At 36.7% G+C, this 10529-nt stretch overlaps 2 protein-coding genes across 2 annotated transcripts; one reads left to right on the top strand and one right to left on the bottom strand.

Moving 5' to 3' along the window:
* The first annotated feature begins 3952 nt into the window (after positions 1 to 3952).
* LOC125219548 (pectinesterase 2-like) lies at positions 3953 to 6557 on the top strand. The gene is made up of 2 exons (XM_048121559.2): positions 3953 to 4863; positions 5733 to 6557. The coding sequence occupies exons 1-2, from the start codon at positions 3984 to 3986 to the stop codon at positions 6419 to 6421; spliced, it is 1569 nt and encodes a 522-aa protein (XP_047977516.1). The 5' UTR covers positions 3953 to 3983; the 3' UTR covers positions 6422 to 6557.
* Positions 6558 to 8231: 1674 nt separating this feature from the next.
* LOC148933156 (uncharacterized) lies at positions 8232 to 9502 on the bottom strand. The gene has a single exon (XM_089062239.1). It carries the CDS (start codon positions 9459 to 9461, stop codon positions 8370 to 8372), a length of 1092 nt encoding a protein of 363 aa, XP_088918365.1. The 5' UTR covers positions 9462 to 9502; the 3' UTR covers positions 8232 to 8369.
* Between the last annotated feature and the right edge of the window lie 1027 nt (positions 9503 to 10529).

Genomic DNA, 10529 nt, shown 5'->3' with positions numbered 1-10529 from the left:
AATGAAAATAAAATTATAATTAGTCAATGTTAAGTTTATGTAAGTGGGCATATTTAATTGACCCATAAAAATTTAGAATCATCTAAGTGCTGTCAGTATAGCCAAATTCCCGGTACCAATCCATCAACCTATTTCTTTATTTATGAACCATGCATAACTATTCTTCCTTATAATTGGATATGATATTACTGAGATTATGTCTTACTAGCTTATTTATATATAGCGTGCAATCATTCGGTTTAAAAGTGCTCTACCAATCTTAAGTTGTAATATATGATTAATTAGTGTGATGCACCTTTTTTCTCAAAATTATATCCACCTAACTCTAATTAAAGTGTTCGTGACATTCAAATTTATAGTAATTCTCAATCATGAAACTAACGTACATACACTTAGCTATCACCATAAAAGTAAAAAGGGTGAGCATAGGAATCCAAAATTCAGACTGATTAAGTTGATCGATATGTTTCGACTAAAAAGTAGTGTATAAAAGTTTAGAGAAAGGAAACTAATGACTATTGAACATGGTAAATATAGATGAATAAACACCTAAACTCGACGAACAACCACATTAATTACAGTTGTTATTTTTGTGGCTCTATATGTATTGCATTTATTTAATAACCTCAAGTTCATGAATTTGTGATTGTTCAGAGATTATTTTTGTGTATTCATTAATATCTGTATGTGTTTTTGCATGTAATCTTATTTTTCATCATGTACTGCAATCATATATTTATATGAATTGATTACTTATTTCCATAAATTATTGAGAATTGAATTAGCTAGAATGAATAACATAGGATTGTGACATCGTGTTAATAATTATAATTACAAATTCAATCATTCATTTCAATTCTTGGTTTGTCGGTAAACGACATGAGACAACCACCAATAAGTTGAACACACACACAAAATAAGATAATTGGCTTACGATTAGAAAATTAAACATCCAATTGCGCTAATTATATCAATAAATTCACTCTCCCGTAATATTATATACTCCTCCTATACATAGTATGTATATAAAATAGTAGTATCATATCTACATCCTCAATTTCTCAGAAATTCCTTGTTTGTTTTATAATACTAGTACTGATGATTGACAATTGGAGTTCGTGATATAATGTACTATTAAATAGGAGTATTTAAATAGGTGAACGTGAACTCCTCTTCTCACACACAAAAAAAATAAAATTAAATGCCTCCATTTATTTTTTACAACTTGCAAGTTTCTATTTGTAAGGCATCAATCCTGAACAAAAAAAAATTGGGATCAGATTTGCCAACACAAATCAGCAAATGAGTTTTTAATTTTTTTTAACAAACAAAGTTGAAAGTATACGTTGGTAAAAATATTTGAGAGTTGACTTTAAGAAATCAAATTCAAATTAGGCAATTAAATACGATTAACAGTATCATACTCCCTCCGTCCCCCATTAGGAGTCACACTTTGACCGGGCACGAGTTTTAAAAAATTGTAAAGAAAAGTTGGTTAAAAAAGTTAGTGGAATGTGGGACCCATTTATTATATTGGTTTTATAATAAAATGTGAGTGAATTGAGTTAGTTGAATGTGAGACCTACTTACTATTTATGGTAAAAATGAAGTGTGACTCTTAATTGTGGACGGACCGAAATGAAAAAGTGTGACTCTTAATCGGGAACGGAGAGAGTAATTAATTCCCAGTTGATATTAATTATTTTTTCGTAATACATATATATGATTGCATAACCTATAAATATTTAATATCTGAAAGTTGAATGATACTATTGCTCCACCAATTACCAATCATGTCTTATTATCTTAATGTATATTCATATGTTGTTTTTATTTCTTTTTAATTTCGACTACGCATGTAACGTGTGTTACTCTACATCATATAATTGCTTTTTCAGATCTAGATGGGGTCGTCGCAATGATGCAGTAACTTCGCTCCGACTCATGAAGGTTGTGGCCAACTTTCATTGTTCATATGTCATCCATTTTTAGTGGGGTTGTTGCATCGTCTTCGCCTTTTAACGCTAGCACGAGCTGCACGACCTTATATTTACTCACGTGTCCAATCCACGAGTTTTAGTTTCTAGGTTCGTCATTGTTTCAAACCATACAGCTCGGTGGATATATATTTCAATGTAAGAGTTCAAATTGATTTGTTAATAGTCAAATTTCTTTTTTCTTTTTTCAAAATTCTTTAGTAAGACTGTTTTAATGAGTTAGGTAGTACGTAAGTCGTATACGCCATAGTGGCACTGGCGAATTTGATAATCTCTCGCCTTTATTAACAGAACAAATAATGGAGTATCTATTAAAAGGCAGAGATGCGGATAATATTACCAATAGTTGAAATTATATTTTTCTTTATTTCTTTTATATGCTTACAATTAGTATTACTTAATTAATTTAATTGAAACAAAACAAGATATGTTTAACGTAATTTTTGCCCCCTAATTTACAATCAACTAAGAAGCTAAAGAAACAAAATTGCTTATTAATAAATTAACTGCAATTAGGATGGCGTCACGTTTTTCTCGATTAATCTCCATGAAGATAAAAAAAAAAATAGAAATTGATGAAGCTTTATGGTGCCGTTGCGTATGTAAAATAAGTGTATAGTAATTTTCACTGTATTCGTTGAATTTATATACAATTGTAAGTCCCGATGGTCATTCAATAATTGGTAACAACCCAATAATAGTATTTGTTATTCATTAAGTAATATGATGTTAAAATTAAACTAGCCGAGAGCTCTGTTCACAATAAAATAGTCATATTTTTTTTATGAGGCCATTCACAAAAATTAGCAACTTTAGTAAAATTTTTAGCAATTAGGACAATTCTTTAATCTACTAACAATATTCCCAATTTCTATTTATTTATTTTTAACTTAACTAATTTTACATTAAAATATGTGTTGTATATTAGTAGATGGATGCAGTGTTTTGCTTATAAAGTTTTGAAAAAACTACTGCTAATATTTTAGCTATTTGCGCTTAACATTCAATTCAAATAGTACTCCTATAAATTCAATAAGGAGATAATACGATAAGATTTGACACAAATTCATAATTTTGTATGTATTTCTGTCGTGTTAAAAAATATACATTTTATTTGTACTTTTGCGGTACTTGCCGATAAATCATTTCGATTCATGCTATAAGGCACCTTAACAACTACACTACTTTTTTTTTTGACATAACATGAACTTTTTTTTTTTGGAGAAGGACATAACATGAACTTTAATTATTCTTATATAACAATGATAAGTATTAGTTATATATACCATGTATAATTATTACTTTAATTATTTTATATTATTATAAATTAATTAATTGATTTAATATTTTATATAAAATATATTTAAGTATATATATTATCTATTAAAAAAACTTTTATTATATCTATAATTTACTGAATTAAACTACATTTTTCACTCATTAAAATTTATTAAACCGTGAGCACATAGTTTCACTGGTTTATTTAATAGTCCAATTTTTGAAAGATTGATTTGACTAGTATAAATCCTTGTCCTTATTAAAAGCAGTCAATCGCCAATTGTAAAGTGTAGAAGCAGCAGCAACATCCATGGCTTTTGAACACGCAATTACGTACAAATTTTATCTAGTCAATCAACATCAAATTTAACCAATTATATGCACCATAGTCCATAACTAATCTAATTAAAATCTCAGCTAGCCAGTTATATATTCGTGTACGCGTTACATGCCTCACCAAATTTATTCCAATTCTCCAAGGTCAACTTTCATACAAATTATACTAATATCAAACCGGATAAACATATATTGAACAAATCCATGATTAGTCACTATTATATCCATAAACACACAAAAATCCCCATTTTCAATCCATCAACCTCATAATTCAACTAGTTAGGTACTCCATAGCTCATCAAATTCCCAATCTCCCTCCCCCTATTTAAACAATTAGAACCCTACACAAAAATAAAAAAACACTCATCAACAATGGCAACAACAAAAATCTTAGTACTCATATTCCTCCTATCATTTTTGTCGGCTTCTCCGGCCATCTCCGCCTCCTCCTCCGCCGTGAAATCATGGTGCAGCCAAACACCACACCCGAAACCATGCGAGTATTTCCTCACACATAACCCTAAATACAACGTTTCCATAAACGGAAAGCCGGACTTCCTCCGCCTCTCGGCCCAGCTCGCCCTGGACCGCTGCATGCATGCGCAGAGCGGCCTCTACCATCTCGGCCCGAACTGTCGTTCAGGCCGAGAGCGGGCGGCCTGGGCCGACTGCGTGGACCTCTACGAGGAAACCGTCCACGCGCTCAACAAGATCGTTGACCCGAGCACCAAGTGCACAGCCACCGACGTGCAGACGTGGCTGAGCACGGCGCTCACCAATTTAGACACGTGCGTCGCCGGCTTCGCGGATTTCGGCATCAACGACTACTCCACCAACTTCCCCATCATGTCCAACAATGTGAGTTTGTTGCTTAGCAATACCCTAGCTTTGAACAAGGGGGTTTCTAATTCTAGTACTAGTGTGAATGGCTATAAAGAGGGGTTTCCGAGGTGGGTCCGGCCCGGGGACCGGAAGCTTCTGCAGTCGTCTAACCCTAGGGCGAACGTTGTGGTGGCGTTGGACGGTTCGGGGAATTTTAGGACGGTGGCGGCTGCAGTGGCGGCCGCGGGGAGGCGGTCGGGGAATGGGAGGTATGTGATTTATGTGAAGGCGGGGACTTATAGGGAGAATGTGGAGATTGGGAAGGATGTGAGGAATGTTATGTTGTTGGGGGACGGAATTGGGAGGACTATTATCACCGGAAGTAGAAGCGTCGACGGCGGCTCCACCACCTTCAAATCGGCTACGGTTGGTGAGTACTCATTTAAATGCATATAATTGAGTTGGTTTAGGTGATTTATGTGTCGTGGATGCAATTGGAAATTGAGACTCTAAAATGGAAATAATGTGACTTTTATGTGTGATGAGTGAGTGCATGCATACCAAGAACCAAAATTATTCTTGTACCAACATATCTATGCATTGTGCATATATAGTTAATTTTTTTTACTAAATCCAGTAGGTTTATATGGTTGATTTTTTTGAGTTGATAGTAATGCTTGATTTGTTTGAGTTGATAGTAGGACAAATGGACAATGATATCAAGTGTATAACGACCAGAATATTTCTAACATTAGATTAATATTGAGTTGCTTGTAGAAGGAGGATATCGTATATAACACATTTATTCTTCACTATTTTTCTAATGAAAAAATAATGAAGCATTTGAAAAATGGCGAGGTTATGAATAATGAAAAAATTTACTTTTTCAAACTGTCCGAAAATAACACTTTTCTTGGCTCATAGAATTAAATAAATTATTTGGATACATCGCGTAATTGTCTTCTAGAAAACATCATATTAAAAAACACATAAATAAGCATGACATACATCTAAGTTATGTCATGCAAAATTGTATTCACAAACAAATCAAAATTACTCCTTCATCCCAATAGATATAGAAACAAGCATGAAAAGTTCCATAAATTCATAATAATAGTTCACATTTATTTATGAAAATATTTTCATTTTCTCATTTATAGATCCCACCATCTGCTGACTGCTATGCTATTTCAACCATTTTTTCTTATTTCTCTGACTTTATCTCCAAATAGTCTATTTCTATGAAACGACTATATTTTGTAAACTAAACATTTATTAACCAAATTGGAACAACTGCAGCTGCTGTGGGAGACGGCTTCATCGCCCGGGGCATCACGTTCCGTAACACGGCGGGCGCGCGGAACCACCAGGCCGTGGCGCTGCGTTCCGGGTCGGACCTATCCGTGTTCTACCAATGCAGCTTCGAGGGGTACCAAGACACCCTCTACGTCCACTCCCAGCGCCAATTCTACCGCAACTGCGACATCTACGGCACCGTCGACTTCATCTTCGGCAACGCGGCCGTCGTTCTCCAAAACTGCAACATCTACCCGCGCGACCCGCCCAACCGGACCAACACCATCACCGCCCAGGGCCGGACCGACCCGAACCAGAACACGGGCATTATAATCCACAACTCTCGGGTCACGGCCGCCCCGGACCTCCGGCCCGTCCAGGGATCCGTCCGGACCTACCTGGGCCGGCCGTGGAAGGAGTACTCGCGCACGGTCTTCATGAAGACCTCGCTGGACGGGCTGATCAACCCGGCCGGTTGGATGCCGTGGAGCGGGAACTTCGCGTTGAATACGTTGTATTATGCCGAGTATGCGAATACGGGTCCCGGGTCGTCCACCGCGAACCGGGTTAGCTGGAGGGGCTATCGCGTGATCACGAGCGCCTCTGTGGCCGCGCAGTTCACGCCGGGGAGGTTCATTGCCGCGAATTCTTGGCTGCCGGCGACCAATGTGCCGTTTACTTCGGGGCTTTGAGTTTTATTGAATTAATTGTACTTATATTTGTGCTAATCCCGTGATTATTGTAAACTTTGGTTTCTTAATGTGGTCTGTGTTTCATTGATGAAAAGTCTGAGGGAGGAGTATTAATTATCAAGGAAAAGTTTAAATCCATCATTCTCATTTTAAATTGTTTAATTTTTATGTATGATGCATTGCATTTATTATTGAGAAGATTTTGGTGAAAGACTTGAAATCAATATACCAAATATAGAGCATCCATTCCGAATTCGTTATGAAATAAATCTTTCAACAACTACCCAATAGTTTGTTATGTTCATTTCCAAATACACACAATTTATATGCATGAAACAATAGCAAAGAGTGACAGGTGATCTGAAGTGATAATGAGTCTAGCGATAAACGATCAATGACGGATTTAGAACATAATTTTGAGAAGGATGAATCCTTGTTTGCAGTACGAAATGAACGAACAAATTTGATAGAAGAGTTTGTTTTTTTTTTACTTTAATCACCCACATCATCTAACACTAATTCTATTATGACATAATTGCAAAAATCTGAAAATTCGTGACTAAATTTGCAAAAGGTCAACTCAACTTGATGATTTAAATGTCAACGAATATAGAAAATGAAGTGTCTTCCGGAAAAACATATATGTATATTTGTTGCCAATTTGCATGCTACAATGGTGATGATCAAAGACTTGGATTCATCCAACGAATAATCAACCAAAAAGTATAAAGAAGAGAGGGCAACAAGCTCTTCATGCACACTTACACGTTTACAACAAAATAATTGAGCCATGCATTGTAAATACAGGCACAGCCTAACTAAGCTTACAGGAGATAAACTGCATTTACAGGCACAACTCTTGTGCTAACGCAACATTTCACGTTTCAACACATACGTATCTACGATGCAGCTTACAAGATTTTGCAACTCCATGACCAGAAGACATACATCACTTTTACAATCTTAAAGAGCAACTAATTTCATGGAATATACTAATGAAACTGCTCAAAAATATTCTTCAAGAACTGATAAGTCACTTTTCACACAAATTCTTCCAGGATCAAGAAGACTCAATATTCGTTATAAATGCTTCTTTGCACTCGTAGTATAAAGCATTCACCGATATCCCAGAGTGCAGCAATTAATGGTTCTCTGCTCCTGAGTACCATAATTACAGAAAATTCCTTGGAATTTAATTAGCTATAGTGAAGTGCAGATTGCAGAAGCATAAATCACACAATCTGGAAGATTTCTAGGGAACCTACAAGAATATTCCAATTAAAAGAATATTTATTGATTGGTGTATGGCTCACAACTATGCTTTAATCTGTCTTCTGAAATTAACCATAAAAGACATGAGAAACACAGACAAATGCCTTAGAAATCAACTCTACTTCTTGTACTCATTCAGTGAGTCTCTATATATAATATAGGTTTGAGCTATAGGTGAATCCTAGACTTCATGAAAATACTATACATTAGCTAAATATGCGACCAAATAATCAGTTACTTGGTAACTTTAAAATGAATGTTTTGTCGTTTCATTTAGAAATCACTTCCAGTTATTTCATCATTCACACCTCTCATTTTTGTAAATAATGAAAAATATATTGATAGAAATGTGAAGTTAGTAAACATACATGTGGTATTCAATATTATCAAGTAATCACATGCATCACATACTAGGCATTCTATAAATTTGGTCATAAGGCTTGACAAAGAAAAACAAGTGCAATGGAAAGAAGGTGAAAACTGCAGATCTGGATTTTGCAATAGAAGAATGCTAAGGCAGTGAAGTTTATAGCACAAGGTTATATAGCCATAGCATGAAACTGAGTCGAATTAAGCTGACTTTAAACAAAACCAATCGGTTCTTTCCAGTAGCTTCTTTGAAGCAGGAGGCCAACATAAACAAGAAAGAGCTGTCAGATCCAAATGTGGCATCGTATCATTCAGATGGCATGTGTCTCCCTTTCCCACGACCAGCATCCCTAGATCGAGACCTGCTATGGGATCTCGAAGACTGTCCTTTATCTCGATCACGATCCTTCTCTTCTTCTCTGCGTCTGGAGTCCCTGCCATATCGTTCTCTCTCCTCCCTATGCGGAGCACTAGACCTTTCACCTTTCTCATGACTTGCCTCTCCACCATAACTAGACTCTCTGCCAAGTTCTTCCTGCCCACCCATGTTCGTAATTGCATTCCACATGCCTGGATGAGTTCCACCCATTCCTCCACTCCCCATCATGCTCATTCCAGGAGGAGCCACTCCAGGAGGCCCATATTCTGACGCATTACTAGACCCTCTGCCATGTCCACCCATGTTTCTATCATTCCACATTCCTGAACCAGCTCCAGTACCCATTCTCATGTTCATGTTCATTCCATTGGGATTCATTCCTTGACCAAAATAAGCTGGGTTGACCACTCCAGGAAGCATCCCCCCTCGGAAATCACCACGACCTGAGAAGCCTCGGTAACCAGTTCCACGGCCCATCATGCCCTGAGGTGGCATCATACCGAAACTAGGGCCAGTAATCCCTCCTCGACCCCTGTATGGTGCTTGTGATCCTCCAAAATTTCTCCTTGTGTCTCCTCCACTTGAATAATTGGCCGCAATAACAACATTCCTTCCTTGCAGTTGAGGTTGAGCTTGAGCTTGAGCTTGAGCTTGAGCTTGAGCTTGAGCTTGAAGCTGAGCCTGGCCATAAGTCCTGTCCATGTAAGAATCTTCCATTTGTTTTATGGTCTGTGGGGTGACAAACTCCACCACACAAGCTCTCTCGTTAAAATCGTGACCATTCATACCATACTTGCAAGCAGAGGCTGCAGCAGAATTATAAAATTCAACTAGGCAATAACCTTTCGACTTACCATTCACCTCTTCACCAAAAAACCTTATCTCCTTCACTCTCCCATACTGAATCACCACACTTTCAATCTCAGAATCTCTTATCCACCAATGTAAGTTTCCTACAAGCACCATTGCATTAACATTTGCATTAGGTGGGATCTGTGGGACACCTTTTGCATCACCCATCTCTACTGTTCATCAATCTTATCAGGCATAAAAGCAAGCCATTCTTCTCCCCACCTATGAAAACAAGAAAAGGAAAACCCAACATGTTTATCAAAGCTACTCCACCTAATACGACAGCACTGCCTCAAGAAAACTTATATATCTATTTTAAAAAAGGAAAAGATGTTGTTCTTGAAGCAAGGAAATACTAGAAAAACATACTCTACTTAAAAGTTACTGTAAACAATTAACATAAAAAATACACTACTCACAAACATAAAGAAGAGTAGACTATATCAATTTCAGTATATTTTTGAAGAAAATGTAGCATTTCATATCAACGAACAGCAGAAACAGAAAATCCAATCAAGAAAACAATTCCGCAGATACAAAATCAATATAGTGAAAACAGGCCTTGAGTTTGAAACGGCGATCGCGGCGGCAGATTTCCGGTAGGTGTGGGTGAAGCTGCTGAAATTCCTGACACAATTGGTCTCGCCGCCTCAATCACTCTCGCACACAACCGTCACAGCCTCACAGAGATAGTATTCTTTCTCTTTCACTCGATCAATCTCCCTTACTCTCTCTCCAGTTCCCTCCATGCACTTCAAACCGACTTTAAGCAACCGCTTCAACGAATCTTTCCAACTAACTTGAGCCAACTTTCACATTTTGCACATGAGTCCTTCAAGTTTCTCATCTGTTCATTAAGTCCACAACTAACAATTGTAGATCCTCACACAATTGGTCTCGCGCTATTATTTTATTTTCTCCTCAATCCTCTTTTTCTTTTTCCTTTTCTTAAAAGGGCCCTAAAATTGTGAAATTTAGCCAAATTATAGTATTTGCCATTAAATTTGAAATTGGTCTAAAATACTCACAAAGCTTAGTATATTGTTTGTTACTCCCTCCGTTCGCGAATAGGAGTCCCGGTTGAGTTGGGTGCGGATTTTAAGAAAAGTTTGAGTATAATAATTAAAGTGTGTGATAGTGGAATGTGGGACTCATTTATATTATTATTTGCTTTATTCTTTGGAATAATGAAATCTAACATTAAGAGAGAGAGTGTGAGAAATTGCGATCAAAGTG

This window comes from Salvia hispanica, chromosome 1 (assembly GCF_029641045.1).
Source record: "Salvia hispanica isolate PSC_SH4W2 chromosome 1, Shi_PSC_v1, whole genome shotgun sequence".
NCBI classification, from domain to species: Eukaryota; Viridiplantae; Streptophyta; class Magnoliopsida; order Lamiales; family Lamiaceae; genus Salvia; species Salvia hispanica.
Note: the sequence above shows the minus strand (reverse complement) of the source record. Positions and strands in the feature narration are given on the sequence as shown.

Excerpts from the sequence above, each read along its gene's own strand:
- LOC125219548 (XM_048121559.2), top strand. The coding sequence starts at position 3,984 with ATGGCAACAACAAAAATCTTAGTACTCATATTCCTCCTATCATTTTTG. Across the intron at positions 4,864-5,732 it reads CTTCAAATCGGCTACGGTTG|CTGCTGTGGGAGACGGCTTC; the intron begins GTGAGTACTCAT and ends GAACAACTGCAG.
- LOC148933156 (XM_089062239.1), bottom strand. The coding sequence starts at position 9,461 with ATGGGTGATGCAAAAGGTGTCCCACAGATCCCACCTAATGCAAATGTT.